Below are 27,531 nucleotides of genomic sequence, written 5' to 3'. Positions count from 1 at the left end.
TGTCAGAGGGAAAGGGAATTGCAGAGGATTCTGGTATTTATTTTTTTCTTTTTAAATATAAAAGTACTTCATCTGATTTCATTGTGTCTGACTGCTTGCACCAGATGAAGATATACCGGATATCCCCCCAAAACATACTTTTATTTTCCAAACTTCAAAAATGAAGGTCTTCCTGGATATTCTCTCCTGTCAGAATGGCTCCACCAAGATTGGGACAAACCAGCAAGAGTTTTGATCTATCTGCAAGTTTTAACCTCTACATGGTGTTGATTCATTCTATACTTCAGAGTGGGATTCTGTCCTGAAAGTGGATCTGTCTTTTGCAAAACTCAAAAAAAAAACAAAAACACGAACCCCCCCCAAAACAGTGTTTCTCACAGAGGAATCATCGCTGTTACAAGATCCCAAGGAGACAAAGGCAGAGAATAACCTAAAGAAAGCTTATGCCACCTCAGCTGCAGCTTGTCAAGTTGCTCTAGCCTCAGTGCCACTAGCGAAACGTTTAGGTCTCTGGCTCAGTCAACTTACGCAGAATATTTAAAAGAGCTTACCAAGAGAAAAAAAAAAAATGACCATTAAAAATGCAGAAAAATTTCTCTGTGATGCTCCACTAGGTGTGATATAGAAAAAAAAAAATTCCTTCCAGATCTGCTTGGTGCCCCCCGGTCCATCAGCTGATCGTCCGGCCCGCAGCAGCGGGCCAACATAGTCATTATCAGATAGGGAAGGAAGTGCAGTGCCGGCTTTACTTCCATTGAAATCAATGGGAGAGCCACGCTGATGCTGCATTTACTGCACAGGACAAGATGTCCCATAACAGGAGCAGGAAGTGCAGCAACAGTTCAGCTCTCCCATAGATTTTAATGGTAGTGAAGCTAGTGCTTGCACTTTCGTCCATGTCTGCTGATGACAGTGGGCTGGACAATCAGTTGATGGACAGGGGTCCCGAGCGGCGAACCCCTATATGCATAAACTACTGATGACCTATGCAGGGGATAGGTCATCAGTGAAAAAAGGGGCAGACAACCCCTTTAAGCCCAGGATGTAGGAGTAGTAGGGTACTCCTAACTAATAAGCCATTTGGTTTGAAGAGAAAGGCTATTACAAAAATGTCAGCTAAATCAGGGGTCCCCAACTCCAGTCCTCAGGGACCACCAACAGCTCATGTTTTCAGGACACCTGTGGCAATGTCTGAGGCACTGACAATAATTACATCACCTATGCAATACTGAGGAGATCCTGAAAAACATGACCTGTTGGCGGTCCCTGAGGATTGGAGTTGGGGAACACTGAGCTAAATAATAGTTCTACATATGTTATTGGCTTTTGTGCCATACTACTCTGGCTAGAAAAGGGATGCACGACCTTTTCTGGTCTAAGGGCCACAGTTCGAGACTAAACCATCCCAAGGACTGCAATAATACTGGAAGGGGTATTTCCATCGGAGACACTTGCGGCATATTGGAATGTCTAATAGGTGCTGGTTTCCAATTCCAGGACTTCCACCTATGGGATGAATGAGGAGCTCCCCTCTTCGCACTTCATAAAGGAAAAGACCATGCATGTGGCTCTTTGCATTGTAGCTCCCATGCGAGTGGCTGAAACAACCAGGTGCTTACTACTACCATAAACTACAGTGAAGATAGACCTACACATGGATGACCACCTCATCCACACTTTTCTGGAGTGCCACAATAAGGATCAGGAGATTCTCACATGCCCAACACACCCAAGTCCATGTCAATCGATCCTAAAAATGGGTTTTGCCTATACAAGCTGGGATGTACCTAGACTTTATCCAGTATGTATGATCATAAGGTTATTTTGTCTCCATTTTGTATTTCACATAAAACTCCCTCACCGCTCTACAATGGAGTCAGATCAAGTTACACCCTCTCACCCAAACATTATCACTCCCAAAATGCTAGCTGAAACAAGGGATTAATTTCTTGGTTTTCTGCCATATTACTACATCAAAACAAACAAAAAAACATGCCTGTGATAGGATGACTGCTAAAAAGTGCACTCTGCAGAACAGGAAGTGTTGCATAAGCTTGGCATCCAAGAGTTGGCGCAGAGCATGTATGAATTCAACTCCTATCTATTGTGTGAATGGTCCTTGAGTTCTGCTCAACTTCTAAATGCTGTTAACTGCATCTCAGGTAAGATGGCTGCCCCAATATACAGAATAAAAAAAAATCTACAAAAATCAGAAAATAAAATCAAAGTAGATTAGAGAAAGGGAAAATGTTTCACTAGCCAGTTTGCCCGTGCAATACATAGAGAAAAAAAAACAAAACACATCGACGTCAAGGAGTTTGTTCTCATTTCCGTATTTAGGGCATGTGGAAATAAAATAGGACCTGCTCTATTTTCCTGCACATACGCGCATCAAGGGGCCCATAGAGGTCTATGGGAGATGTGCAAATTTGCACTCAATATGCGCGCAAAAGTGCAATAAGGTGAATTAAAAAATATATATATCTGGACCTTGCTGTGTGCGGCCGAGCAGGATAATGCTCGCCGCACAGAGCAAGGGTGTCACAGGAAGCCTCCACAATATTGTCACACTTCCATGGCTGCCCGGTTGGCAGAATTATTGCCTATAGAACATGTATGGGACCATAAAGGACACCAACTACGACAGCCTACGTGTTTGCACAATCTAGAGGCTCAGCTACAGCAAATGTGTACAGTTATGTTGTAGGGTACCCTACAGAACCTCTATGTCTCCATGCCCGCATCATATCTTGCATCCAAGCTAGAGGCGGCCCAACAGGGTACTAGAGCCTCCATGCCCACCCATGGCACATTTTGCATCCAATCTAGAGGCGGCCCAACAGGGTACTAGAGCAGCCAGTGTTCAGTCTTTCACAAAAAATGATCCTTTTTCTCTGATATTGTAACCACTTACTTATCAGGCCTTGTGTTGTGCAGAGTGTTAAGGCAGCAGAATGCAGTCCTAAGCGCTCGATCACGACCTGAAGGTTGCGAGTTCAATCCCCACATGGCTCAGGTAGCTGGCTCAAGGTTGACTCAGTCTTCCATCCTTCTGAGGTCGGTAAAATTAGTACCCAGCTTGGTAGAGGGTAAATACATACAAAATTACCTGAAAGCACTGCGGAATACGTTGGCGCTATATAAATAGCAAGTCCCTTTTCCCCCCCCATATCAATATTACAATTCACACATCAACTCCTCCAAGGTGCTTGATTTTTCTTGACTATCAGTGTATTAGATTATATAATATTGTGACATCAAAGATTAAAAAGAAATCACCCCAAAATTTTTTTTAAAAAGGTTCAACTTAAAAACTTGACTTCTAAAACAGGTAATTTTCTGATAAATTCCATTTAAGGACACAGTTATTCACACAATCATAATTTCCATGTCAATAAAGATTCCTCATATAAAAAGGTTGTCTTTTATTTAATAGAAAAGCAACTTTCTGTTGTACAATAAATCTAGTATACATTGTATACAACTGCACAATCCTTGTTCCTTTCAACTATGTTTGAGCCCGATAATACATATGAACACACATTTCATATCAAAATATTAGTTCTGACAAGCAAACAAAAATGTTCATTTGCTATGTATATACACAAAGAACTTTTAAAAAGGACTTAAAATGCAAAAAAGAAAATAGGCACACAACACAAAATACTTATCCCATCCCACCAATCCCATGTACTTGGGTACATGCATTGTAAAGAGGAGACGTCAATATGTAAAAGCAACAATACACCCAGTCTGTTAATTATAGATCAGACAATCGTCTACCTCATCATTATGTGGACATGTCAAAATGTGAGGAGAGGCCCACAAATCTTATCACCAAGCGCAGGTAATGTCAAAATATATATGCAGTTTTTTCTCAAGCCAATTTTTGCTATAATGTGTAGGAGAAGGGGGGTCAAGGGTTTTGCATTCAGAATCACCACCCCACCTCAAAAATACGAAAAAAATAAACTAAATCAAAAGAAGAAATACAGACTGTCTGCACAGTATAATACTACCACACAGAAAACAAAACATTCATGCAGAATTTAGAGAAGTGCTTAGGAATTCTACATTACAAGTGTTATAAAGATGATCAGTCTTGATTCCATATGGCTGCTGCAATATATCATATGGGCGTGGATTATAGGCCTTATATATATTAAGATCCCCTGTATATGTACAGCTATATACCGACTCATTGCATCCCAAACCACTGCTCCTGATCAGCCCACTGAGCCGCTTCACTGTCACTTCCTTCCAAGTCTCCTTCTTCCCCACTACCCTCCATGTCGTCCACATCTTCTTCCTGAGTAGCATCTGTTGGGCTCTCTTCCTTCTCCATTTTCTGCATTCCCTCGAGTGACTTCTGATCATTAGGATCCAGGCTAAGAAAAGATATATAAATCATTATTCCCGTGCTATGTAAAGTGAAATCCAAAAGCAAAAAACTCGAAGAAGAGGGCCAGGAAGTTCCTGACATATTTATCATTATAAATGACCGGAAATAGCACAGATCGTAGCGGCAATCTATGCCTACGCATAGAAAGTGAAATCTACATCCGCTATCTTCAGAACATTCCAAGACATGCCAAACTTATGAAAGCTACACTGTGATTAGTAACTATGGGTAATATTTACAGACCTGTTAAAGAAATGGAAGTTGAGTGATGCCCGGTTGCTATATGCTCTAAGGCCAGTTTTACTGTTACGTCACTTTAAGGCCCAAATGGTTTAAAAACAGTCTGTACTCCGTTACAACACTCAATGGTAAGAAGCTGTCTCGAGAGTTTTCATAAGAAAAGTTGCCACAAGCCTGAAATTAGCACACAGAACGCCATGCTTCACCATGGGTCATTGACCTCTTATGAAGTCAACATTCATTCTCGGTAGTAATAAAGGAACCTGGATATGATGCATGGTAAGAAAACACTTCCTTGCCAAATGCCAACGTGAAGTCTGAGCTGGGTTCTTTATTGCCAGTGAAATTACATTTTTCAAGAAATTGTGTGGTTGGGAGAAAGTGTGGAAGAACTTTGAACTGCAAAAAGTTCTTTCTGTAGCAATAAAAGCTATGATCGCCCCAATTATGACTATATCGGCCTTAGGTCCCTGGCACACTTGTGTATTTGGGGCCATGTGCCGTCCATGTCAAACCACAGACAGCCCACAGCCCCATTATAGCCCATAAGGCTACACAGGTGGATTTTTTGTCCTCTGCAAGGACCAATGGTCTGCATGAAAAAAGCTCATGGAATGTCCTATTCCTGTCAGTTTCACAAATGAGAACTAGGACAGGCCAATGTGCTGGGTCGGCATATATAGGGCAGAATACAGACAGGAGTCTATGCAGTCTGATACAAGTTGCACTTGAGTCTCTCAGGCACAAACTGACATTACAGTTAAGATATAGACGATAGGTTCTTTTTTAGGCTAGGTGCACATTTTTTTTTATTACTAAAACAAAAAGACTTCATGAAATAAAAATGTTTGAGGATCTTTTTTTAGAAATCTGCACTGTGCCTCTTATTTTTCCAGGAAGTGTATCAATACATTGACAACTGGGTGTTACTAGCTGGGTGTGTGCCATTATATTAATTGACACTATGCAATCAGTGGCAGACTGTTCGGGGGGCACACTCCTTTGTCAAGTGTAATAGTAATGGCCAGTTGTCAATTTCATCATAAATATTCAGGAAGAATAACCGAGGAGTGGCACAACAGCGTTATGAAAAAAAGATGCTCGAATTGTTGTTTTAGGGGGAATACAAGTATTTATTAAAACACACATGTGTCAGGAGTGGCGGCAGTTCCTATTTAAATACAAGAGGGACTTGATAAACTTCATATACCTTCTCTGGTCCTGCCAGAATGGGACAAGCTGTCCACTATAAATACAATGTTCCAAGTATGAACACAGTCATGCTCAGATGTAAACATTGAAAACGATGCAGTTCTGACTAGAGTGACATGGCCCCTTCAAACAGCTGATAGGCAGGATCAGATATTGAGGTCACCCATTCCACTTATTACTTTAATTGCCCACCTTTGTACCCACTCAAGCTCTGATATGTCCTTCTTGAGCACTGATGCCCAAAACTGTACACAATATTCCATATGTGGTTTGACCAGTGATTTGTAAATAAGAACCACAATGTTCTTGTCATGTACCCCAATACTTCTTTTCATGCACCCCATGATCCTATTTGCCTTGTCAGCAGCTGCCTGACACTGGTTGCTCCAGTTAAATTTATAGTTAACTAAAATCTCCAAGTCCTTTTCAATGTTAGTGTTTCCCGGTGGTTTCCCATTTAGTGTGTAATGGTGACATGAGTTTCCTCTGCCCATGTGCAGAAAATTACATTTTATAAGTGTTAGACTTCATTTGCCACTTTTCTGCCCAAGCCCCCAACTTATACAGATATACTTGCAACTGCATTCGGTCTTCTTTTGTGTTAATTACTTTGCATTATTTTGCATCATCTGCAAATATTGATATATTTTACAATGCAATCCTTCTAATAAAAGGTCCTTGGCCACAGGCAGGGTCTGCTCCCGCTGCGCGCTCCCACGGGCGGAATCCGACCTGCCACTCACATAAGGCCTATATTCTGTAATGGCATTCCCCCTCATCTGCCAACTTTGGAAACTTGTTGGGGTGTGCAATTCAGGACCAGCCTCCCTGGATCTCTTCATTCTACCTCTTCTTCTAAAGGTCTCCCAACTAGTTGCCTGCTCTCCCAAACTACCATCCACTCCCATATCTACCCCAGCAAGTGCCCGCTCACTGAGCAGCAAACTCCTTTCCATGATGTGAATGGATTCAGCGTTGAAAGCGGAACATTTAGATTCTCGATCTGCGCTTCCAAATGTGCAAAACGCTCACATTTTGTACAGCAATTTGCACCCTTGAACGGCTGTTCAAGGACTGCATACAAGGAACAAGATGTACACTGGACGGCATTGTCAGTCATGCAGCACACTCTAAATGGGGATCGTACAGATAGATTTAATAAAATATATATAAAAATTAAAATTGATAAGCAGTAAATAAATACAACTGACTCTTCCAAAGTCCCAGAATCTAAAGTCACTAATCCAACTCACACACTAAAACAGCACTCACACTCGCACATTGTAAGGATAAGCCATCAATTTTTAAAGGCCGGATAATTCTTTTAATGTTAAAAAATGGAAGGCTTTTAATTACTGGGCTTCGTGGGATAGACTAGTGTGGTCTACTATGCTATTCCATATTTTAAATTTTTTACGTTGTATACATATACCATATGACAAGGGGGCAAATGAGCACTCTTTTAGGCTCCATCTGACGAATGGAACCCTACGGATACAATTAGCATGTATGTCAGGAGCATACCCAATACACACAATATAAACCAAAAACGTGATGTGAAGTTGTCCTTAAGAAGGTAATGGAGTACTATTTAATTATCAGTTTGAACGAGGGATACTAGTAAAGCTGCATGTGGCTTTTGGAGTGAGGGAACAAGCGCCAGAACATATTGTAAATGCTAAGAAATAAGCAATATCAAGTTCTGTAGTGCTGCATCCCACCTAGAGACAGGGACCCTGATAACTAACTACCTGGCTGATGAGCTATGCTAAAGAGAAGAAAAATAATCAAGTCAAACTAAAACAAAAGAAATGTGTGTGCATCTATACTTTGCATGCTAACCAATTTCAAGGGTCAACCCTTTGAATAAGACAAAATGACAAGCAGATGTCTACTAGAAGTGTTAACTGTTCTGCTGCAGATGCAATGCATATGCTCCACACTTACTGCAGGATGGTGCAGTACAGCAACACATTAAATGTCAGTTTTATATAGTCCAGTTCTCAGATATGCAGAGAATGGTCTTCCCTAAATCACCTCTACTGTTTCTGGGCATTGTCTTAATTTCCTTAATAGCGTCTCATCAAATTGACACATAAATCAATATAACAATAGATCTTTTAAAATTTCTGAACTAAAATGAAAAAAAAAAGGTAAAAAAGGGGATTACAAGCTTGTTTACAACAGTTCAAGTGCCTTTGGCTATAAAGCTATTCTGTTCGTGCAGGAGAGAAGAGAAATGCCATTTACTTGTATAACCGCTGATTATTGGAAGTGGTTTATTCTCTTATAATAGACATAGTATACTATATAGCCTAAGGAAGAGCTAATTAATGGAATTTCTCATAGACTACTCATTTAAATAAATGGCACTGTCAATGGGAAAAGTTTCCTCTGCTTAAGGCTGCCTGTCCACGGGCAAATTTTGCTATGGAAAGCGCAGCCCCCCTGCCCACGAGCAGAGAATCATAGCAATTCTCCGCTCGTGGCGCAGCGATTTGCCGCGATTCTCCACAGTGAGTCAATCTGTCAGATAGGCTCAGTGCGGAGAACAGTCAGCTCTCCCCTGCTCCTGGATATCGCTACGCCCATGGACAGGCAGCCTTACTGTAAAAGCATCAGGGCAGAATAACCCCATAAAATTTTTAGTATGACGAGATCTTTAAAAAGTTATTTTTATTCGGATCGGTAAACAACCGTCACATTTGTATAAAAATGCTTCTGAAGGTACAAGATCTAGGAATATGTAAGATAAGCTAGCGATCATAGGAACAGACACTAAAGAACTCTATGAACAGCTTTAGGCTAATTTCACAAGGGCGAGTGCGATATCAGGCTGTGAATCAACATGTGATTTCCCCATGGATGCAAGAAAGTAGCTGTCAGCCGCGGCGGAGGATCGCGGTGTTTCTCCCTTCATTTTCAATGGGGAAACCTCGCATCGCACAAATCTCAAGCAATTCTCTCGGTCGTGTAAAGCCGGCCTTATGCTGCACAGCAGAATGATATTAGGCTGTGTCCATTTGTGAACTATGACAGATGTTTCCTTGGGACCCACTTTCGCTTCTGCTGTATAGAATGGCATAAAGAAGATTATTGAGAAGATTTCACAATGTACAATAATCTTTATTTATATAGTGCCAATGTATTCCGCAGCACTTTACTCTTGTACCCTCTGAATTGTAAAGTCAAACAGAATAACAAACAAATCAAACAATAGGAGTCAGAAACACTCCCAAGAACTTACAATCTATGAGGAAATAGGGGTGATGTGAGGTAAAAGTGTTTGTCCCGTGCTGTCATCCAGCCATCTTTTACAAAAGGTAAAAGGCACCTTTACACAAGCAGATTATCTCCTGAATCATTGCTGAAAACCGAGCGAGAGGACACTGAGCAAGAAATTCTGCATGTCTTCTGCATCCAGCTGTACTCTGCTTGGAGCGCCCGGCTGTTATACAGCTGAGCATTCCGAGTGGGGGATGCAGAAGGCAAGCGGGGCCGCTTGTCTCCTGCATCCAGCTGTTCTCGGCTCAGAGAGCCTGGCTGTTTTACAGCCAAGCGCTCCAAGCAGGCTATGCAGAACACAGCTGGACCGCTGTGTTCTTCATACTCCGCCTGTGTTCAGGGAGCGGGATACAGCTGAAACAATAGTATCGACTGTATCCTGCTGTGAATTCCTGATAAGGCTGATCGTTCTCTTTCAGCATGCTGAAAGATCAGCGACGGCTTAACGAAACTGCACGATGTCAGTGCAGTTACAGACAACGATTATCGCTCAAAAGACGGCTTTTCAACTAATTTTGAGCGATAATCGTTGTGTCTAAATGGGCCTTAAGCGTCCCATGTACTTGCCTGTCAGAGAAAGAGCAGTAAGGAGTTAATTTTGAGATAGTAACCCATAATGTGAATTAGAATTTCGTACGGCAGGTATTGGCACAGTGAACCTCCCTAGTATTTTTTTATATAGCTCGCATTCACTTCTATAGGAGTTAGAGACAGCGTAGCACAGCAAGCTTGGCTGTTCCTAGAATCCTGGCCACCTCTCCAGTCAGCTAGTAGCCTGGATGCAGTGGCTTGCAGCAAGAACGGGTGGAAGAGCCTGAGGGTGTGGACCTCAAAAGGAGGGGAATGTGAGGGAGGGTACTGGGGGAATGGCCTGGAAAGTGTATTGTTTGGAAAAAATACCTACTGCTCTCTGCCTGTTCTCAGTTCTGGGGTATGAGGAGAAAAAAAAGTAGACCATCATGAGTTTGAACAGCAGGGAAGACAGCATCAGACTGCTGAAGCCATGTTTCTGGGAGAGCTAGCAAGTTGTACTGTAGTTTGAAAGGAATTAAGTCATGAATAAAAGGGAGTTTGTTGTGCGCTGACCGAGAGTTCCTGAGCGCGCAGTTAACGGAGACAGGAGAAGACACAACACCAATGTTAATTAGATGTTCAGGGTTTCTTTGTGTGGCAGTTAAGAAGTTCAAAGTTACAAGTAAAAGAAGATGGATCAGGCTTAAAGATGTCAGACACAGCTAATAGCTGGAGAGTAAAGAAAGACAGCAGATGGTTCGGTGGTTTAGGAGTCCAACTCTCATGTTCCACAGTGGAATCAGATTTTAGGCAATTAAAGGTGGTGAATAGTACATCAGAGTTATACATGGGCGAGGGAAGGAAAGAAGGACTTAGGTGAAAGAATCCACTATAGGGCGATAAGTTTGAAAGAAAACAGTTAAAATAAAATGACAAAAGCAGTGAATGGTGAAGATCCTTGGATGAAGGAAACCGAAGCAATAAAAACCGCAGTAAAGAAGCAAAACAAAAACAGGGGAAAAAAAAAAACAAACAAAAAAAACTGTAAATGTTTTTTTTTTTTAACAAAAAAAAACAAACCAAAAACACAAAACCAAAAAAAAACTACAACATTGGCTTTTTGGCTATACTCCCTTTTGAATTTACTATTATACAGATGATGGAAAGGTTATGGAAAGAAGCTGTCCAAAGAGGATGACCCCTTTAGCAGAATAAATAATGCACCTATGGGTATTAAGAAAATGTAAAAAAATAAAAAAAGAAGAGGCCAATCTAGAAAGAAAACAGAGGCATAGATGGCACATAATACCAGTACCTGAGAGCAATGCTGTACTGGTCCATAGCTTCCTGAAATTCATTCACAGCAACAAGGAAATCACCCAGCATACGATGCAGGACGCAGTCGCTTTGATTTGCAAGAGTACTTCGAAGCAATGCTATGCCTTCATCATACTTCTGTTCTCGGCCTACAAGTAGAAAACGTATTTTATTTAAAAGAGCTGCTCCAGCTAAGACATTTTTTCCGTCACTGCACCCCCCTCACTTGATTGCCTGGACATCACCTACGTAAACTGCCCTCCTTTCCACGCCATCCTCATAGCGCACGTTTTGGAGTCACCCAAGCTAGATTGACCCTGCCTGTTGTCTCTGAGACAGACATGTTGGACCAGATATACAGGGACCTTGTGAGTAATGTGGATGTTGGGAAGAGTATCAAGAAGACTAATGCAACCTATAATGAAGGAAACCGGCCCCGTTGTTAAACGTTTGGGGAATATATAAATAACGCTTTAACAACCACATAACAAATGAATGCTTCTTACGTGGCAGGTGCTAGCTGTGTTAAACAGCTAATATAAAAGTATTGCAGTATATTGTAGAAACAATTGCAGGATCAAAAGTTCCATAGCGGGACTTTATAAAACAAATACCAGAACTGAGGCTATTTTGTTAGGCCATCTTCAAAAAAATGTAATAAAAAGGTGAAAAAAAAAAAAAAAAAAAAAAAAAGAGTCTTGAGTACTCCAAAATGGTACCAATAAAAACTACAGCTTGCCCTGCACAAAATAGGCAATCATCAGCCCATTGGCAAAGAGAGTTACGGGTCTTGAAATGTGGCGACAGCAAACAACCAAAAATTCCATGCAGGAAAAAGTGTAATCCACGCTTGCTTACAGAGAGTTTACAGCGATCGTGGTCGTTTATCCTATAAATGCCACGATCAGTGTTCCGGGGTCCTGAATGGCCCCTTCACTATCAGGAAAAAAAAGATTTTTTTTGTATTTATGATAAAAACAATCACAATGGTAAAGCTACGTCTGTAAAAGTCTATCAAAGTAACACATTATTTCTCCTGCACAGTGAACATTGTCAGGAAAAAAAAAAATGGAACTCCTGAATTACGCTTTTGTGGTCCAGAAAAAAATAAAAATAAATAAATAAATACATAAATAAATAAATAAATAAATAAATAAATAAATAAAGTGACAAAAAAAGTTGCATGCACTCTATACTGGTGCCAATAGAAACTACAGAACATCCCGCAAAAAACAAGCTCTCCCACAGATATCAACAGGAAAATAAGTTATGGCTGTCAGAATATGGACACAAGTGTTTTTCCCACAGATTTTATTTGTTTATTTATTTTTAAGTATTATAGCAAAGAAAAAAACCCTACATAAATTTGGTATAGTGATCATACTGGCTCACAAAATAAAGTTTTGACATTTTAGTTGCAGTGTCTAGGTCATAAAAACAAGAATCTTCAAAGATGTTGGAATTGAGTTTTTTTCAATTTCAGTGCACTTTTTTTTTTTTTTAAAGTTTTTTTAGTACATCATATGGCGCATAGCACATTATAAAGTGCATTAAATGGTACCATTAAAAAAAATAACCCAGCCTCTGTGAGCAATATTGATGATAAAACAGGAGTTAAGTTTTATTTTTTTTTAAAAGTGGAGAGGAAAATACAAAAATGGGGACGGGGTGAGAGAAAGGGCTGCATGACAAAGGGCTTAAGGAGTCTTCTGGGATCTTACATTGATGGCTTGCCTATGCTTGATATAGTAATAGCCTTTTCTTAGTATTAAAGGGGTTGTCCAGCCAGAAACATTACATCTCATTACTTCTGTTTGCCCATTTCCATGCACTTTGTAATAGACATTGTGCATGGAAAATGATGCAAACAGAAGTTATTGACTTACCTTTAGTGGCACCCCCCCCTGTGTTGCTCCTCCGTCGTCCATGGTTACGACCAGTCTTCTGTTCTTCTTGTCGGGCCGGCTCCAGGTCTTGACGGGACGTCGGGACGCGCTTCTTGCTTCCTGCTTGTTCTCTCTACTGCACATGTGCAGTAGAGCTTCAGCGGCTGGGAAGCTCTGGTCTGCCTGCAGGGGACGCGCTGCTGCTGAATCTTCTTGGAAAGGTAAGAACCTGAAGGGGGGCGGGGGGGGGCTAGTAGTGCCGGTGCACTGTGTGTGTGCACTTTGGGGGTGCATTGTATGTCGGCACTGTGAAGGGGGGGCACTGGAGGGGGGACAGTGTGGAGGGGACACTGTGAGGGGGGGCATGTGTGTAGGGCATGCTTGGTGCTACTTTCACTTTCAATAGCAGACCATCGTCTGCTATTGAAAGTGCTGCTAAAGATCACGGTCTGCTCCTACTGCTGTGACAGCTGTAGGAGCAGATCGCACTGCTCTCCCTGCTCTCTCATTACCTTGAATGTGGCCGGCTGCCGGCTTCATTCAAAGCAGTGAAGCGTGCGTCTCCATGACGCCGGTCCTCCAGTCATGTTGTGAGGGTATATATATATATATATATATATTGCCATATGTGTTTTTTATGCTTTTATACCTATATGCAAGTTTTATTCAATTCCAAATGAGAAAAAACTTAAATGTCGCCTTAAATCAGATATGCCAAGGTTTTGCAAGAAGATGTTCTAGAAGTTCAGAGAAGATACCGAACCAGACGCAAGGACGCATGTACTTGGCCGATTTCCCAGAAGCGCTGGAACAAGATATCAAGATGTTCAAATGTACATGACTGTTATATGATTTTCACTGTCTCAGTCCGCAAATCCGGACTGCCCATATATGGTTATGAGCCCATCACCCCCTAGTGGTGAGAGGGCAGAGGGTATAAGATCTCATGTAATCTGTAATAAAGTGCGCAGTTTTTTCTCCCGTGTGAGGAGCTAGACCAGACTCCTGTGTGTGGTGTCTCTTCTTACGGCCGGCAACGGGGCAAGTGGGGTGGGCCGGATTGGTGTTGCACTTAGAATTTTAACCCTCATAAATGGCGCCCAACCGGGGCGGTAAAATCGGAGCTTACAGCGCAATTCACCCGGATCCACGCTACTGAGAAACCGTCCTACTGCAAACCGAGCCTGATCAACTCACTTAGAACTCCAGGTAAGACAAACATATATTTATGTTGTGTTTTACGCTGAGAGTCTTGCAGCAGGACTGACTATCTGTGGTTTGTGACCGGACGGGTTGGGTTAAGAGTTCTACACGGTAACTCGTGTGGGCTCCGGGTTTGCCGTCATGGACCACTGACCGTGATATGCGCACCAATGGCTCACCCAGAAACTAGTCTGTAGTTTATTTGTACTTTGAAGTCCGTAGCGTTTTAGCGATAGTGGAGATTGTTTGTTGTATCTGCAGAATTTTTTTTTCTCTTACTTTTCATTTGATCTCACAAGAGAAGGGACCCTCAGGTTAGTTTAGTTAGTTGTTAATGGTTTAGCAGAGAGGGATGCATTTTGTGAGATGTCTCATAGAAAGAAGGGACTCTCGGTCGGTTTGCCTTATATATGGGGCTAGCGATTTGATTTCAGAGAGATGCATTTTTATGGGACTGGTTCCATAAGGAGAAGGGACCCTCGGTTGTCTGCCGGTATATAAGGGGCTGACAATTTGAAAATTAAGAGGGATGCATTCTATGGAGCGTGTTATTTTTTGTTGTTTTTGTTGTAATATGCGTAAGACCTTATTAAAGAAGATAGAGCCCCTCAAGGGCTGCCGCCGTGTGGATGAATCTGTAAAATGTAAGAAAACTCTAATGAAAATGTGTGACACCGACCCGCATGGCAAATTACAAAATGGTGTCTGGGAGGAGGTCTTTAGGACCGAGAGGTGCCTTGGAAGACCAAGGTTTGCTAGGAGTAGAGAGAGAGACAGTCAGAGAAAGTTACGTATGTACACATTATTTGTTTAAGAAAGTATCCGTAAGTGAAATGTTGAAAAGTACAGTAAGTGATCAAGAGGGCGTCAGGAGAGTGTCTATTGAAGGTTATATTGGCAGTTAGGTAGGGGAGAGAAGTACAATGCACGTGATTTGTTGGCAAAGAAAGAAAAAAAGTGTATAATACAAGATAGATAATAGATAATATGTATAATCCATACTAGGTGGGTATATGTGTGTGTATATATATATACTGTATGTGCAAATAGTTAACAGCTTGCTCTTAGGGGAGAAGAGGCTGTTGACATATAGCTGCGACTCTGTGTAGCCTTCCAAGGTCAGGAAGATAACAGCGAGAGAGAAAATGTAATAACATCCTTGGTTAATATCTTGGCTTGCTTGCAATGAATTGAAATGAATTTAATTAGTTATACTGTCTTAGTAGGCAGGGAAATATAGTAATTTCTAATATATATTCTTACTTATACAGGGGTTGAAAATGAATGTTGCAAGGTCCCAGGATATGTGTTAATTATGATTTCAAAATGTTTTTTCAATAGTTTAAGCTAAAACTTATTTCAGTATGTGTTTCATAGTCGCGGAGAGATAAGAGATTTATTTTAAAAAAGTGGGGGCTTTCAGATTCACTCCAAATTCAGGCTCACAGAAACTAAATACTTCAGCGTTTAATACAGCATATAATAGCTTCAGTAGATAAGAAATATAGAATGTATCAGCAAACTTTTTCACATAATTTGTCAAAAATAGCGTTCATTCACAATCTCATCTCAATAGAATTATGTACTTTATAAAAATAATAGCACTCACCTCAATGTTTTTCAGCTGATGATGTATGTTTGTCAAACTTTTTTTGTCCGTGCATCTGTATGGACTGGTACACCTTTAAAGGGGGGTGACGGAGCAGACTTGAGCGCATGGATGGATGAGAGTTAGTGACCCGTGTTCGAGCTGTGGTGGAATGTGTGATGTGGAAATTGACTGGGGGTAAAAGTCCTACCCCATGCATGGGACTTTGCTTGGTTGAGATGTGGACGTGTGGACGGTTAAGCTGAAATTAAGTTGAGAAGACGGACGCAATGTGCCAATATCGAAGGGGTGGAGCTAGATGATGTAATAGTACGTAATAATGTTTCATCCCTCCTCTTGCACGAGGGAGGGGGTGAGGATTTTGAGCAGCTAGTTTTTTTTTTCCTGTCTGAAATTTTGATAAGACTGCAGGCAGGATCAGACTAATAATGAATTCACTTAAAGGGATATCACATTTCAAATATTAGTAGAGGTTTTGTAGGTTATTCTTCCCCGATGTAACTCATGTTTCTGCTATTGGTGTTAACATTTTACAGGCCTTATCTGCTTCCATCAAATCTTTTTACAATGTTGTAATAACTTAAACCCGGCTACTATTGTTCCAATTGCGTACCCTGGTTTAAAGGGGGGGAGGAGAAGGCATAGGTGATCTAGGTATTGCAAGTCAGCCATTTTAGGTATTGCAAATCAGCCATTTTTAAATTTTTTTGCAAGTCATTTTTAAATTTTTTAAATTTTTTTTTGCAACAAGGTTCTAATCTTTTTGAAATAGAATACCAGCCTGATTGTCTAGCAGTGATGCAACAAGAAAATTTAAGTTTTAAAAAGTTACTGAAAGCCCTTGTTAATAATGCATATTTTGAGTTGTTTTTTATAGATGGTACCAGGGTGATTGACGACTCCACACTGGATATACGGTGGTTACACAACAAGATGTCCTAAAAAGCAGAATGTCTCCGCATGTCACAGTACAAGAAGCGGAATTAAAAGCACTCACGGAGGCGTGTGGAGTGGCCACAGGTAAGACGGCAAACATTTACACTGACTCCCGGTATGCATTTGGCATAGCTCATGATTACGGCCCAACATGGAAGGCCAGACAGTTTTTTACCTCAGCAGGACAGCCAATTAAAAATGATGCAATGGTGCAGAGTCTCATGGAGGCCCTACTTCTACCTGACAAAGTGGAAAGCTCACACCAATTCCTACACCGGAGAAGCAAGAGGCAACGCCATCACAGGCCACACAGCAAAAGCAGCGGCCCTCAAGCCGTGGAAGAAAGAAGAAAAGAAGAATTTGATAAAAATCTTGGACTTTGAGAATAATTTTGGACTTTGATTTGAACTTGGACTTTGATAAAAACATTGGACTTTGATATGCTAAAGAATTTACAGTTAAGAAAAAGACAAATGGACTAAAAAGGGACGGCGTATGGTGAACAGTCAACAGCACTTGCCCACCATAGTCCCTGTGCCCCATGATGGCCCAGCTGACGCACGGAAAGACACACCTCTCGAAGCAGTAATGATGTCGACGCTTGAACAAGGACGGGTGGCTCCTTGGTTTTCTGTAGCTGCTGCATCATTTGTCCAATTTTGCATGATCTTTGCCGTAAGCAACAGGGCAGAAGTAAAATTTGCCACATCACACTTGCCTAGACCACTCTACCCATTTCAGGGATTGCAAATTGGCTACACTCAGCTCCTACTTGTTGGGAAGCATGAATATGTGCTTGTTGATGTTGATGTTTTTCAGGTTGGAGACCTACTCTGTTACCAAAGTAAATAAGCAGGTAACCGCACAGAAGCTCATGAATGAGGTAATCCGCAGATATGGGGCACCGGAAGTGATTGAGTCAAACAAAGGTACACACTTCACAGGTGAAATAATGCAACACATCATGTCTGTTTTGGGTATATTCCAGGCTTTTCACACACCCTACCATCCACGGAGTAGTGGGAAAGTAGATACAAAAGGCAATGAAGGAAATGGGTAAAATTTTGAATTGAGTGTCTTCTATTAGTTTTTCTTTTTTCCAGGAGGATACATGCCACAGTAGCAGAGTTTGGGGAATGATTTTCTTGTTAATTTTGTCATAGGCCTCTCCAAGGAATTGTCAATAATGTATTCTGTAGTCTCTGCTTTTCTCCCAGGTCCTACAGATGAGTGTCACAATCTGAAACCAGGTGACAGGGTCTATGTGAAAAAGTTTGAGCGAGAAACCCGGTTTGAATGTCCTTACCAGATGTTGCTCACCACGCCAACTGCAGTAAAGCTTGAAGGAAAGCCCACTTGGATCCACACTTCGCACTGCAAAGAACTCATGATCCTGCATATCCTTTACATGCTATAATGTGGTACAATTCCTCTAACACACACCTTTGACTACTGTACACTAGCCCCCTGTTTCAGAACAAATTAATACAATCAAATGTGCAATATGAAGCCTACACTGAGGATGAGAATCCAACACCGCATCGTGCTAAGAGAGACATTGACACTCAAGGTGGTAACTTTGATCCACATGTACACATAGATACAATAGGAGTGCCAAGGGGGGTGCCAGATGAATTTAATTCTAGAGATCAGGTTAAAGCAGGTTTTGAGTCCTTATTTGCTTTTGTCACTGTTAATAATAATGTAGATTAGATGAATTATATCTATTACAATCAGCAGAGGTTTGTAAACTACACTAGAGATGCTTTTGCAAGGGTTAGCTGACCAGTTAGGGCCCACTGCATCCATGGCGTTCCAAAATAGAGTAGCCCTGGATATGATTTTAACAGAAAGAGGTGGGGTATGTAATTTTCTGTATGTGTATTATCCCTTTGATCAAAGAGTATGAGTAATGTGACACCAAAATTTCCCTTGTTTGAAAAAAATGAAGAGCCAGTTCCGATAATGCCAACCAGGTACGTTACCAGAAGAATGGAGAGATGGACTAGTACTGTGTCTGCCTCAGTCTCATAAGATGGACTGTCAGTGGACTTCCCATTTGCCTAGGGAAAGTGCAGAAGACCTTAGGTTCCGGCGAGGGCACACCCTGTGGGGTGTTAACTTGTACAGATAGAGGGTATGGATGCCCAGAAATAAGCCCAGGGAATCCATGGCCTCCTTCTGAGGTGAGGTAGGGATCCCTCCCTTTTAGGAGTAGGGACTTACGGGCAGTGGAGAAACCCTGACGCAAGGGAGAGACGACCGAGGAAGAGTGCAAGGTCTGATGCTTGATCTCCATATTAAGTTTTTTAGGGGGGTTTGTGAGGGTATATATATATATTGCCATATGTGTTTTTTATGCTTTTATACCTATATGCAAGTTTTATTCAATTCCAAATGAGAAAAAACTTAAATGTCGCCTTAAATCAGATATGCCAAGGTTTTGCAAGAAGATGTTCTAGAAGTTCAGAGAAGATACCGAACCAGACGCAAGGACGCATGTACTTGGCCGATTTCCCAGAAGCGCTGGAACAAGATATCAAGATGTTCAAATGTACATGACTGTTATATGATTTTCACTGTCTCAGTCCGCAAATCCGGACTGCCCATATATGGTTATGAGCCCATCACCCCCTAGTGGTGAGAGGGCAGAGGGTATAAGATCTCATGTAATCTGTAATAAAGTGCGCAGTTTTTTCTCCCGTGTGAGGAGCTAGACCAGACTCCTGTGTGTGGTGTCTCTTCTTACGGCCGGCAACGGGGCAAGTGGGGTGGGCCGGATTGGTGTTGCACTTAGAATTTTAACCCTCATAATGTGACCGGTGTCATCGGGAGCGCGCACTGAGGAGAGAGAGGCAGCAGTGCATCATGCGAACTACCCAGCGGCGCCATCTTTGAAAAATCCTTCAGGCAAACTTTACAAGGGGAAGAAAAGGAATAAAAAGGTGAGGAAAATATCGTTTTTTATGGGTAAAGCTGTAGTGTGTGATGCTTCTCCTCCACAGAGCATTCATGGGGAAAAAAAAAATAATAAAGTTTCGGCGGCGGACAACCCCTTTAACTCAGGCCTCCCCTTTCTTATCAGTGGAAAGGAGTGTCAATAGCACTGGTGAGGCTAGGATAGGGTAAATCCTGGTTTCTACATTGTGGTAGCTGGAAGAGGAGGACTCAACAACAGATTTTCTCCCAGAGAATGTTAGTAAACACTATATAGACTTCTTTACAATACTACATGATCAAGTATTCCACATGATGAGTGTTCTGACCTAATTACTTACTGAGTAGTTCAGCTTTCTTTACGACAGCCTTTATGTAATCTGGCCTTTGGAAAAGTGCTTTGTCTAGAAGTGTTTTTGCCTTTTCCTGAGTTACTGGATCTTCCAAACACACCGTTGCTAGCAGAGTTAGTGTCTGCGCATTTGCTCCGAGAGTTTTGTAAACATTATTGGCCATGACCATAGCTTCCCGGACACTATTAGATGCCAGATAGCATTCAATGAGCCCTGGTAAAAGAAGAACAAAGGGTCTCTGTCAGATGGGAATTTACTTGGTAGCAACTGTATTTAAGAAATAGTTAAGGCTGCAGTGCCAGGTCTCCAAGTTACAAGCCAAGCTTAAATGAAAGCAAAAAATTATACAGTACAGAGTAGCAGTGCAGAACAATGCCTCCGCTCCATCAGTCAGTAATCACTGGATACGTTTTCCTGCATACAGAACAGTCTACCAACTGAAATGAATTGCATTCTCAATAACAGGACATGAAAACAATTACTGAAGCAGATCAGCAAGTTAAAAAGTTGTAAATATGCAGAATTTGTGCATGCAAATACATTATTTACAAGTTTCTCCCTTAGTGAATAATAGGATGGTGCAATTCTTTTTCTACATCAGTGTTTGTCTATTGCTTACAGAAAACAGGATTTTGTTACTTACCGTAAAATCCATTTCTTGTCTTGTTCATTGGGGAGGACAGCAAAACATTGGCTATAGCTACTGCCACTAGGAGGCAGGCACCAAGCAAAAAAAGTTAGCTCCTCCTATCAGCTACACCTATCCTGCAGGCACTGAGCTAAATCAGTTTGGAAAAGAGCAGTAGGAGAAAAGACAAATTAGTACATGCCCATAAAAAAAGAAAATTGAATCCTTTGGAGAAGACAACTGGAATCCTTTCAGAATTATTGGGTGGATGTTGTGTCCTGCAATGAACGAGATGAGAAATGGATTTTATAGTAAGTAACAAAACCAGTTTTTCTCATTTATATCATTGGTGGACACAGCAAGACCTTAGAAAATTCTAAAGCAGGGGAGAGTAAAAGAAAGGAGAGTTGCGGTCAGCATGCTGCCAACCCATGTAAACGAGATCCACCAGTGGATGCGAAGTAACGTATTCTATAGAACTCAGAAAAAATGTGAAGCTTATTACTGGCATGGCCAAAGACCTTGCTAAAATGTCAAAGAGCAGTTCCGCTCTAGTGGGATTGCATCTACAGGGAAAAGTAATGCACTTGACGTTCAAGAGATATGCCCCACTGAACCAAGGATGTGGAAGAAAGTCAGTGTACCAGGAAATAGAGGAAGAGGAGGCCGCTCAGGGATGTAGGGCGGATTATGTTGTACTAGCAGATTCTTGAAAAAGTTTGCTACCCTGATCCATGCCCCAAGAAAAAAGGTAGGCTAGAATGTACACACAATATGAACCCACCATTGCTCCCTTTTCAGCCTCTTCTTCAGCCTTCTTGAAGGTGGAATTCTGTCCTTTCTGATTTCTGTCAGATATCTTCTTCAAAATACAGGATTGTTCCTCCTCTACTAATAGGCCAGGTGAACTAGGCTAGAGTTGAATTGAAGTTGAAAATGGCCTACTTAGATCTTCTTCTAGGTTTGGGAGGGAGGGAGGGATTGCATTCTGAGCGGAATGGTTGTTGGTCATCCAGTTAGCCACTTCTCGAATGTACCCGGTCAAGAGAGTTGGAACACAAGAAAAATCCTCTGCAGAATGTAAAGCATCTCTAACATGACCATTTCGCTGTGGGGCTCCCTTGATTGCCTAGGTAACCCATTACTGCTGCAATTTCAAATGACTCAAAGAGTGGAATGGACAGCAAATATCCACTGCTTTGCCAGAAGGGTTGCATTCCTGTATTGTGTGGCACACTTATCTATTGCTGGCATCTTTGTATCAGTTCATATGTGCGGACTAGGTTTTTCTGCAGTTACCCCTTCCCCAATCTTGGGTTAAGTTGAGTGGCTGCATATTACTCTGCACTGAACACATAGCTCCTTCATATTGCAATCTGTCTTTCCAAATGCTACTAGGGGATATGGTGATTGGGCCTGTCCAGCAGCATCAGGTGATGTATATTTGCCTTCTTTTTCTGCAAGTTATGTCTTGGTACATTTTTATTCTGTAACCACTGGGATTTTATTTAGCTACGGTATTAGTGAGATAGCGTAGGTTCTGACGTACGCATGATGGCCTTGCCACGGCCTGTCAACTTTAGTGTTTTGGCCACTTTGATGAGCCAAAGGTCCAAGACGATGATCGTGAGGGAAGATTCCTAAGAGATCTGAACTAAGGTGTTGGAAAAAATGGACCAGAAATCCCATGGGGGGGGGGGGGGGGGGTAATTTGGGGTGGATTAGGCTCACTGAAGAGCAATCAGTACAGAATTAAGAACCATCAAGGATAAATATTGCCAGGAACCAGGTTAGCTGGACTTGAAGTTAAGTTGTCTTGTCATCCTGTGCCATTACTGTCATCGAGCTACAGAGATTTTACAGGATATGAAAGATTATATGCAGTCCATAGATGGAATAAAAGTTTTTTGATCCCTACTACCACCGAATGCTACAACATCCGATACACCTTGTGAATGGAAGGGCAATCTGCAAATCACAAAACTGTTCCACTGTTGGGGGAAGTGACAATACAGACACTCAAAGAAGCTGCGGAGTTACATAGGGTACAGGGATTAACCATAAAGTAATTACTCCCCCATGGAGGAGGTCAATGAGGCAGTATGATGGCTGCTACAATGGAACAATCACAGCAGCGTGAACTAGCGATACAACATAATATCTGTTCTGTGGAAGGAGGGAACGGGATGTCCAATGTTGCCAAACCATCACATGTTTATGAAGATACTGGAGGAGAGGGTGCACTCGGAGTGTTGGGAGGTGACAAAACCGTGGAGGTGAGGGGCGATGGCGCCATACTTAATTCATCCTATTTACTCCCTTTCGTCTTCATCCTCTTCGGCTGACCCGGGGCAAAAGCAGGGTCACTTCCCTAGTGACTGTCACTTAGTGGTGAGAGATCACTAGAATTGTGGGGGAAAGCAGACCAGAATTGTAGGTGACCGCATGACTGGCAGGATACAGAGCAGTTAGTGCTAGTCTGTTGTGCTTTGTCTTCTTGGAGGAGAGAGTAACAGTGTGTCTGATACAGCACCGTTCTCCCTCTGCACTTGGGGACAATTATGGACGTTAAGCTCTACCCCAGGAAGAAAGGAAAAATAGAAGTAAAATAATAAAGAACAGAAGAGCAGGAAGCTCTGCCTCCTACAGACACTATGCTAAAACTGATTTAGTTCAGTGCCTCCAGGAGGGGTATAGCTGGTAGGAGGAGCGAACTCTTTTTTTTTTTTTTTCTTCTTTTTTCTTAGTGTCCGCCTTACTTAGCCTCTGCTTCCTAGTGGCAGGAGCCAAATCCAAGGTTTTGCTGTGTCCCCCAATGCAGCAGATGAGAAAAGTAGGTTGTCATAGTAGAGGTCATCAGCGTGAAGTGTTGGGCGCAGATTTCTCACACATGGCCTGGGAATGTGTGCACAGACATACTCTGGTGTGAGGTAGTGCAGATACTGAATGCCATAGTAGGAAGCACTAGACATTCATTTCCTGAGGTGTCTGCTGGGCTTACGGGATGAATCCTTGTGGCCCCACCACACAAGCATTCTACTTAGAGAAGCCAATCTGCAGTCTAAAATGTTCAGTAATATGTGCCACATAGCATACTATTTTCTGTACAGAACAAAGCTCTATGGAAACACAGTAGTATGCATGGTCAATAGGAATGCATACTTCTTTGAAACCATATTTGGGGTGAGCATCATACAGGTTGTAAATACAGTTGTGTGAATGCTCTACAGCATGTGATGCGCCATGCAGAGTGGGCGAGAGCCTTGACTAGTGATGTAGCAGCCTGAAGGGATGTATGCACTAAGAAATCAATAAGCAACTTATTGTCGCACAACTGCAGTAATGTAACTAATCTTTATAAAAAGAGAAAACAAACAAGTAGTTTAACTTTAGTATTTATAGTCAGTTGTGATCAATCACGGTTAACATGGGAATTAGAAATAGAGGCAATTCTAATAGGAATATTATAGATCTATATTTTTTATATAAAATGCAATATCTGTTTGTTTGTGTCGTATACAAATCCACAGTTCTGGTCAGATTTGACTGAAATTTTGCATGAGCGTTCTTCAGTACCAGGCGACGAATACTGGCGTAATAAAAAAAAAAATTGAAAAACACACCAACTTCCCCTATAATTTTTGTTACCAGTAGCAACCAATCACAGCTCAGCTCAGCTGGTACATAATGCATACATATGAGGGTGGAGATATTTGATAACAAACCATACCTTGCTAAGATATACATAGATATATTAGATCATGTCTCATTACACGCTATGCCTCACATTCACTCAGCATCACCATAGCATCTACAGTGTGGCCCACAGAAAAGTAGCCGGCAACACACTTCTGAAAGCTTTATTTTACCTCAGCAGCAGAATACAAGAAAGCTGTGCCGCGATTGGTTGCTATGGGCAACAAAGATTTTCTTTTAAATTGTTTTCATAAGCGTATACTTATATCCTACAGCCCACCCTATACAACACTTAATGCCTGACGTCATCTGCATCTACACAAGCGGAGGAAAGCTATATATAGGGGACATTTACTGCTGGGGCCACTATAGGGGGTCACTATTAGGGCTTGTAAACATGGGGGTAAGCACATTTCGGTCAGGCAAACATGCTGCGTATTTACGCAACCAAAAAGTGTTTAAGTCTGCGTTTTCCGGACACTTTAGCATGTTTTTTTACGTGCACCAAAAGGAACACAGATGGGCCCATTTAAATAGTGCACATATATGCATATTTCCACTGCATAATTGCGCCAGCCCATTCACTTCAATGGCCTATTGCAGTGCGTAATAACAACCAAAATAGATCATGCAGGGTATTTTTTCATACAATCGCAGACCGCGTGAAAATATACTCTCACGTAAATGAGCTCATTGAAATCAATGGATTAAATTCACTGACCATTATGTGAGCAGAAATTGCGCGAGTAATACACTGTGCAAATACGCTCATGTGAACAAGCTCGTCTTATACAGTCTTACAAATGCAATCGTCCCTTAGGCTGGGTTCACACAGGGCGGATTCCCATCGGAAATCTCGCGGTTTGGCCGCAGCAAAAACCGCCGCGGCTTTGAAGCGGCTCGGCCGCATGCTTTTCCGTTGCGACCGGCGCTCCCATAGAGGATTGCAGCGGTTGCAGCCGGATTTACCGAGGCAGATTAGCCGTCCCGTGTGTACGAGGTTTCTGAGAAATCTCGTCCACATGGCTGGCTAATCCCGAGATTAGTGGCCGCAGGCAGATCTGCCGTGGCAAAACCGCCCTGTGTGAACACAGCCTTAGAAGGCAACCATAAGGCTGATCGGTGAAAAAGAGTTTGACACCCCTGCTATAAAATATAGGTTGGTGGTACCCATTAATGAACTCAACTCGCCTATTTAGCAGAGTCTCTTAAACACTACAGTTATAACATCAAAATAAGTAGAAAGTTTATTCCAGGATGGCGACTGCTGTAATACAGATCATTGATCAGTACCAATGACATACAGCTTATAGGTACATTTAGAAAAAAAAGCAAACAAAACACACAACACATCAATACTGCCCTCTAGCGGTACACAGGCTCATGTGCACATTCCCTTTTCTTCATTCATTTCAAGTGAGTGAATTGTCAGAGATCTCTCTGGTCCTCCCCCCTCCCGCATGGTGCTCGGTCGAGTAATCAGGTACTCGACAAAACCGATACTCGATCGAGCATTAGCCTTAAATGAGCGTGCTCGCTCAGCTCTACTCCCCATCAATCAGAAAGCATATTTGCTCTCAGAAGATTGTCACTAGAGATGAGCGAACGTACTTCGCTTCGAGTAATTACTTGATCGAGTACCGCTATTTTCGAGTACTTCAGTACTCAGGTGAAAAGATTCGGGGGGTGCCGGGGGGGGGGAGGCGTGGTGGCGCGGAGGGTAGCAGCGGGGAACAGGGGGGAGCCCTCTCTCTCCCTCTCCCCCCCCCCCACTGCAACCCCCCACTCACCCACGGCGCCCCCCGAATCTTTTCGCCCGAGTACGGAAGTACTCGAAAATCGCGGTACTCGGGCGAAAAAGGGGCGTGGCCGAGTACGCTTGCTCATCTCTAATTCTCACATATGGGGTTTTTCCTAGAAAAGGAGTGAAATGATGAGGAAATTGCTCATCTAAATCACTGCTCTACATCGTTTAGCTCTGCAAATGCTGCAGTCACTGTTGACTGTGGAATCTAAAAACATTTTTACAGGAAGAAAAAAAAAAACAGAAAAAAACCAAAAAACAAACAAACAAAAAAAAAAAATAAAAAAAACACAACTTTTTTCTTCTTAGAGCTCTTTTACATGGGTGGAATATTTCCACCAGGACGCAGCAGAATGTGATGTTGTGGAATTCTGTATCAAAATCCACATGGTTAACTACGATTTTGATGCAATATTGCTGGCTGATTTAAGCCACTCTCATTCTGCATCAAAATCCACATGGAGCAGTGCGGATTTTGGTGCAGAATTTACCACAACTTGCAGCGTGGAATGTGGAAAATTTGACCTGTGTGAAAGGCCTCTTACACAAAGCTTTAAATATTGAAAAAATGATAAGAATACAAAAAAGCCACATCTATAACAACCCATACTTTAAAATATAACATTTATCAAGCACAGGAAATTCCAACAAACAAAAAAGTGGATTATACCCACCTGATAATCAGGTTTCCAGTAGTCTCCACGACAGCACCAATGAGATTGCCTCCTCCTGGTAGGACAGGAACATACTGAGAGGTTAAAAGCTCCCCCCCTTCCCTACTTTCCTCAGTGGATTCTAACGAATTGCCGGGGCAGGAGCTAAACTTAAATTTCTTCCCCTAACCGGGGTTTTTTTATTTTTGAATTTATTATATTACTTTTATAGGGGGGGGAAGGTACGGGTGCTGTCGTGGAGACTACTGGAAACCTGATTATCAGGTGGGTATAATCCACTTTTTCCCCCAGTCGTCTCCACGACAGCACCAATGAGACGTACCAACTAAAGTTTATTAGGGTGGGATTGCTGCCGAGAGGACTTTGCGGCCGAAGGCCATGTCCTCGTCCTGCTGCACTTTTACCCTATAGTGTTTAGTGAACGTGTGGGGTTTTTTCCAGACTGCGGCCTTGCAAATTTGCTCGACTGTGTTCGGCCCGTGAGGACGCTACTGCCCTTGTAGAATGGGCTTTAGGAGCTAACGGGATCTCCTTCCCGAGGGCCTTATAGGATTCTATGATGGCCAGGCGGATCCACCTGGCTATGGACCTTTTTGCTGCTTTGTTACCCTTATTTGGGCCACTGAACTGGACGAACAAGTTGTCGTCCCGCCTCCAGTGGCTTGTTGTATCTATGTAGGTTAGGACTGCTCTCCTAATGTCCAGACAGCTTAGGGTTCTTTCCGTCTCGTTTTTTGGGTTACTGAAAAATGAGGGGATTATTATATCCTGGGACCTATGAAAATCTGACACTACTTTTGGCATAAAGGCCGGGTCTGTTTTAAATATTAGTTTGG

At 42.1% G+C, this 27,531-nt stretch overlaps 1 protein-coding gene across 1 annotated transcript in view; it reads right to left on the bottom strand.

Moving 5' to 3' along the window:
- Positions 1 to 3,410: 3,410 nt before the first annotated feature.
- Positions 3,411 to 27,531, bottom strand: part of ANAPC7 (anaphase promoting complex subunit 7) — a 53,713-nt gene continuing 29,592 nt past the window's right edge. Inside the window, exons 9-11 of the mRNA XM_066603263.1 lie at positions 19,882 to 20,106; positions 10,968 to 11,118; positions 3,411 to 4,388 (exon numbers count right to left, since the gene is read on the bottom strand). Coding sequence (XP_066459360.1) covers positions 4,199 to 4,388; positions 10,968 to 11,118; positions 19,882 to 20,106 — 566 coding nt within the window. The 3' untranslated portion in view covers positions 3,411 to 4,198. The remainder of the gene's footprint in view (positions 4,389 to 10,967; positions 11,119 to 19,881; positions 20,107 to 27,531) is intronic.

Source organism: Eleutherodactylus coqui, chromosome 5 (genome assembly GCF_035609145.1).
Source record: "Eleutherodactylus coqui strain aEleCoq1 chromosome 5, aEleCoq1.hap1, whole genome shotgun sequence".
Classification (NCBI taxonomy): domain Eukaryota; kingdom Metazoa; phylum Chordata; class Amphibia; order Anura; family Eleutherodactylidae; genus Eleutherodactylus; species Eleutherodactylus coqui.
Note: the sequence above shows the minus strand (reverse complement) of the source record. Positions and strands in the feature narration are given on the sequence as shown.